Source organism: Galeopterus variegatus, unplaced genomic scaffold (genome assembly GCF_000696425.1).
Source record: "Galeopterus variegatus unplaced genomic scaffold, G_variegatus-3.0.2 Scaffold925, whole genome shotgun sequence".
In the NCBI taxonomy this organism is placed as follows: Eukaryota; Metazoa; Chordata; class Mammalia; order Dermoptera; family Cynocephalidae; genus Galeopterus; species Galeopterus variegatus.
Window position 1 is genome coordinate 456,124 of NW_007727036.1, and position 6,191 is coordinate 462,314.

Here is a 6,191-nt window from a genome sequence, read left to right on the forward strand (position 1 = left end):
GGGGGGGCCCCCGCCACACTTCCCAAGCGGCGCACTGTAGCAGTGCGCCACCGGGCCGGCCCCATAGTTACATTTCTTAAAAAATACTTACTCTTTAGAGGTACATTACCGAAATTTTTAATGAATGAAATTATATGATTTGTTTTAAAATAATACAAGAAGGGGAAGAAAATAGGTAGGATACAGATAAAACAACATTGACTCTGAGTTGGTAATTGTTGAAGCTGAGGGTTCATTATATTATTCTGTCTACTTTTGGGTGTGTTTGAAATTTTTTTATAATCAAAGGTTGCAAATGTGTGAGAATATTCCTCCACAGAAATAATCCTAATTAACTGAAGAAGACAGAAAAAGTGTGTCCCCTGCTTCTTGAGTTTTACCTGGAAAAAAGTCAAAATGGAAGGGGAAAACAAGCATTTACCTAACATTAGTTCAAATAACAGAATCCTTTATTAAAGACTTGGCATATTAGACTTTCTACTACAATATCTAATTTCGGTGGATACTATTGTAGCCCTTTAAATTAATTTCCTACTTATATTAAAATTTTAGTAGACCAAGTATTTGGCTACGGATTTAAATAATATTTTTCTATGTCTACATATTTTACACACAGACATGTTAGTATAACTATCACTTCACCAAGACATATCTTTTTTTTTTTTTTTGGTGGTTGGCTAGTGTAGGGATGGAACCCTGGACCTTGGTGTTATCAGCACCACACTCTAACCAACTGAGCTAACCAGCCATCCCAAGATATATCTTGATGCTTTTGTGGGGTGCAGGAAAAATATATATATATATATATCTTAAAGTATTGACGAATACATTTTACACATGTAAAAATGTTCGGCTTGCCTTTGCTTCAGTGAAGTTTACAAAAATTTTCAACTACATGAACAAGTCCTATCTTAATATGTACTTACAGATGGGTAAATTGCCTGCCTTATCGTACATAAATACAAAAAAAAATTTTTTTACATAGCCCCAAAACTATTTACTGAAATTAGCCAGTAAGTTCAAAATAATTTGCAGGCCTCACTGTGGATGTGGGATAATGAGCTAAATACAGGTGCCATGACAAACTAAGCTTTTAAAATACAACTTACATAAACTCAATAAGCAACACAGCCCTAATTACACCAATAGGGCTGTTACCATGTAAGAAAGGGGGAGAAGGACACCTTTTCTGGAAGGTAGAGGTGAGTGGGCACAACTCAGGTGTCCGTAAATCTGAGCGAGCAGAGAACCTTGAAGTTTAGCTTACTTTTTCAGTTTGAGTTTCTTAGGAACATCTAGCCTTCTTTTTTTCCCCCCAATTTTTCTACAGTAACAATCTTGGGTTAAATCACTTATAAAGTGTCCTCTTCGAGAATCAAAACAACAACGATGATGATGCAAACCCTGCCCCAATGCTATCTCCTTTCTCCCCTATGCACGGCTTTTTCTTGACGGAGGTGAGAGGGTCTCTGCCCCTTCGCTCAGGTTACCGCACTGCTGGAGACATCCTGCACAAACTCCCCTGCAGCAAATCCCTCTGTCTGCGGTTCTTTGGGTTCCTTTTTGTCCCCTTTTCCCCTTCTTTTATGCACAGGGAGGTCCATGCCTGACTCGCGTTAGGATTGCGCTTATTTGACCGGGGACACCGCGTCTCCAGGGCAACAGAGAGTAAACGTGGGGTCGCGGGTGGGCCGGGCCGCGCCTCTCACCTGCCGGCCGTCGGGGTCGCCCCGCACCCGCGTGTCAAGCGCTTCGTGTTGAGTTTCGTCTTCACCGCCCGAGCGGTAGACGAGGCGCAGTGGCACGATGCTCTGGCGCTCCAGGAAGCGGTTTTCGTTCCTCTTCTCCAGCTCCGTCAGTGAGGCGTCTCCTCCAAGCAGAAGGGGGGGCAGGAGGGAGTAAAGAGAAAAGGCGAAAATAATGCCTCTGACCTACACTCCTCCACCCTGCGGTCCGACGTCTTCCCTAGGAAGATCCCGCCGCCCCCTCCCTGGAAAGGACGCAGAGACACCAGCCGGAGAGCCTTGGACCGGCTCATCTGAGAGCATCCAGGACCGGGCCCAGGAACAGGGCACCCCTTTCCCATCCTCCTCGTCGCTCTTCTTCAATAGAAGAAAAACAGGCATTGGACCGAAAGCTTCTAATGCATCCGCGCGCCCCCACACATAAATTTCGGCTCCACTTCTCACCACCCTTCTACATAAAAAAATCTCCCCGCGCACTCGGGAAATGGGGATGCTCCTTGTTCAATGCGCCTGGGGCTCCAAAGATTCCCGGAAAATGGTACGTCCCGAAGCCGCCGAGGGTGGCGAACTTACCTGCCCGGCTGCAGCGCGCCGGAGGGCAGGTCCCCAGGGCGCAGAGCAGCAAGAAGGGCACGGACGCAGCCGCCGCCGCCTGCATGGGCATTGTGCTCCGCGGGCGCTTCCGCTGGCGGGGGGAGCGAGCGAGTGCTGCATTGGGCGGTTGGCTGTAGCTAAGTGCCTTCTAGCGCCTCCCACCTCATCTCCTGGCAAAGGCTCCAGCGGGCGACGAGCGCTCGGCAGGGAGCGAGCGCCCGGTGCACTCGCCCCCCGCGCGCGGGCGGGCAGGGGCGCGCGCAGGAGAGTCAGCTGGGAAATGTAGTTCCCCCTGCGCGTCCCGTTGGTCCGCACGACGGCGGGGACTGCCGCGACCTCGTGACCTCGAGCTCCTCTGAATCCTGCAGGCAGGAGGGAGGAAAAGGGCGAGAGGAAGCGGTCGTCGCTGGCAGGCCTCCTGACGCCGGAGATAGTCCACTGCGCCCTTGCGGCAGTCGGTATTCATCCACATCGTCCGCAAAGAGCTGTCATGTTTCCCACAAATTAGTAGTTACTTCAGTTATGATCAGAGAACCATACCCTCACGAGTACAAGGTTAAGTTGATCATTCAACAGAGATGGATCGAGGATCTACTATGTGCCCGGCGGTTGACAACCGTGAAGGACACAGGTTTAAGAGGCGCCTGTTCTCAAACACAGATGGAGGAAACAGATCGTTTTTTATAATAGTGTGAAAAGTGTCCTGATGATACCTAGAGGTATTATTAACTCCATTTTAAGTCCATTAACTCCATCTTGGGAGTAAGGGAGAACCTCCTAGAGGTCTACTCAGGAACGTGAAGGATGTTTTAGCCCAACTCTCCAGGACGTTTTCGTTCTTTCTCTAACATCTGCCTGCCTCAATCCTGTATTTGAAAACCAGACATGGGGGACACTACTTTCTCAGGCTGCTTATTCCATTTTCCTCTAATTCCAAATATTAGAAATTCTTGAAGATAATACAATAATAAAATAGCTATCAACATAATTAACACTTCTATAGTACTTTACAGTTTTTCGGAGTTCACATATATTATCATTTGATCCTTAAGTCAACAATTTGATCAGAATTATTATTACCATTTTAGAAAGGAGAAAATTAAGGCTTACAGCTGTGCCTTCCAAATACTGTAGCCACTAGCTACATGTAGCTGTTTAAATTTAAATTTAAGTAAACTAAAAGTTCATGGGCCGGCCCGGTGGCGTGCCGCTTGGGAAGCGCAGCGGCGCTCCGGTCAAGGGTTCGGATCCCACATACAGACCAGCCGCTCACTGGCAGAGCAAGGTGCGGGCGCAGCACCGAGGGTTGCGATCACGTTGCCGGTCCCGGCCCGGTAGGGGCGCGACACTGGGGGTTGCGATCCGTTGCCGGTCACAAAAAAAGAGACAAAAAGGAAAAAAAAAAAAATTCAGTTCCTCAGTCATACTAGCCACATTTCAAGTGCTGGACCTGTGTCTAATGACTACTGTATTGGACAGCAGAGATAAAGAACATTGCCATTATTGCAGAAAGTTCTATTGGACAGTACTGGTTTTTAAAATTTAAATGACTTGCCCCAAGGTCCCATGGGTCATAAAATAGACTGGGACCTGGATCTCTTGCTTTCAGGTTTGAATCTTTTTCCACAACATCTCCTTGGTTGAAATCTGTATTTGTGTAACCGTCACGTTTATCCTGATTCTGGTCCTGTAGAATATACACAAAAATCTTCCACGTGATCCTCTTTGGAGGTGTTCTTCTCCTATCCTAGGGGAAATTCTTTTTTTTTTTACCCCTGCCTCACGAGACATGGTTTCAGTTTCCTTCACCATCGTGATGATTATACTCCAGTGTGTCAACGTCCCAGCTGAAGTGTGCTGTCCAGACTTAACGGTAACTTAGACATGATTTCACAAGCAATAGAGAGCAACTCTTAAGAATCCTATATATGGCATGCAATTGGAGCCTAAACAAGATTTCAATAGTACACATTAGAATTGAATGCAAGATATTCCATAATAGTTACAGTAAAAGAGAATTAGAGGCCAATGGCCTGGAAAAGTTCTTCACCTTCCTCCCTACAACTTGAACCCAAATTCTCGTGGTTGGAGAAATGAATTGTACAGAGTTTGTAATTATTGTTCTGCACTAAGTATACTCCTTAATTTTTTTATTTTTTAAGATGTTTGAAATATTTAAAGTAATTTCATAGGCTAAACATACCAGCTAAATGTAATAAAAATTAAAATAGATTTCTTTTTAAGAGCTTGTCTTGGTTTGGGCTGTTATAAAAAAATACCATAGATTGGGTTACTTAAGTAACAAATATTTATTTCTCACAGTTCTGGAGGCTGGGAAGTCCAAGATCAAAGCGTTGGCCAGATCTGGTGTCTGATGAGGGACACTTTCTGGCTTGTAGACAGCAGCCCTCTCACTGTATCCTCACATGGCCCAGAGAGGGCCAGCTCTCTTTCGTTTCTTATAAAGACACTAATCCCATCATATTGGCTCCACACTGATAACCTAAGTACCTTCCAAATACCATCACATTAAAACGTCAACATATATAACTGTGGGGGGGTGGGACAAAAACATTCAGTCCTTAGCAAAGGTTAAGAAGATATCATTTGACAGATTTGTAAGTCTGAATTGTTAGATGCTTGACATGTTTGAGAAAATGAATAATAAATTTAAAATGTATTAGTTATGTGTATAGCATTTAATATTTGAGAAATTTATACTATCAAATTTATGAGTTAACTGAGTATTAATCAAACAAGTGAAAGTGATCATTTTATTTTTACAAAAAATAAGATTGTAAGCTGAGCCTAAAAGCTTAAGGAAAACTACATTTTAAATTTTGGTGAGTTACCAACTTGAATATTGATGAAATAAAATAATGGTAAGTGTTCCTTTTATGGATTAATGCCCCCTTCAGGCAGAAAAAGCTCAAATCACTGTGAAGACAATGGCACATTTTAAGCATCTTAAATGTGCTTCTGTACTTGGAACACACTCTTGAGGAATTGTAGCAACCACTCCATCAAAATGACCCTCAAAAAAAGAGTAAGATAGGGCCGGCCCAGTGGCGCATGCTATAGTGCGCCGCTTGGGAGCGCAACAGTGCTCCCGCCGAGGGTTCGGATCCCACATACAGACCGGTTCCCGCTCACTGGCTGAGCGAGGTGCGGGCGCAACACCGAGGGTTGCGATCCCGTTTGCCGGTCCCGGTCCGGTACGGGCGCGACACTGAGGGCTGTGATCCGTTGCTGGTCACGAAGAAAGACAAAAAGAAAAAAAAAAGAGTAAGATAAAGATAGCAATTAAGAAGTTTTATTGTTTCAGAGTGTACATTTAATTCTTTAATCCATTTTGAGTTGGCTTTAGTATATGGTGAAGGGTTTGGGTCTAGTTTCATTCTCCTGCATATGAATATCCAGTTATTCCAGCACCATTTGTTGAAGAGGCAGTCTCTTCCCCAGTGTATACGCTTGGTGCCTTTGTCAAAGATCAGATGGCTGTAGGTGTGTGGGTTGATTTCTGGATTCTCTATTCTATTCCATTGATCAGTGTGTCTGTTTTTATGCCAGTACCATGCTGTTTTGGTTATTATAGCTTTGTAGTATAGTTTAAAGTCAGGTAGTGTTATGCCTCCAGCTTTATTTTTTTTGGTCAGCATTGCTTTGGCTATGTGTGGTCTTTTGTTATTCCATATAAATGTCTGGATAGTTTTTTTTTTTTTTCCATTTCTGAGAAAATGTCATTGGAATTTTGATGGGGATTGCATTGAATTTGTATATCACTTTGGGCAGTATGGACATTTTCACAATGTACTGGCAAATATTCAAATCTTTGCCAGTATTACAGGCATT

At 44.1% G+C, this 6,191-nt stretch overlaps 1 protein-coding gene across 6 annotated transcripts in view; it reads right to left on the minus strand.

The window, feature by feature from the left end:
- Window positions 1-2,409, minus strand: part of ADAM22 (ADAM metallopeptidase domain 22) — a 229,796-nt gene extending 227,387 nt beyond the window's left edge. For 3 of the 6 annotated variants that reach the window (XM_008573474.1, XM_008573472.1, XM_008573471.1), the window contains exons 1-2: window positions 2,319-2,403; window positions 1,710-1,870 (exon numbers count right to left, since the gene is read on the minus strand). In XM_008573474.1, coding sequence (XP_008571696.1) covers window positions 1,710-1,870; window positions 2,319-2,403 — 246 coding nt within the window. Of the gene's footprint in view, window positions 1-1,709; window positions 1,871-2,318 lie in introns of all 6 variants that reach the window. The other 3 variants (XM_008573476.1, XM_008573475.1, XM_008573473.1) reach the window with 2 other exon arrangements.
- Window positions 2,410-6,191: the final 3,782 nt, after the last annotated feature.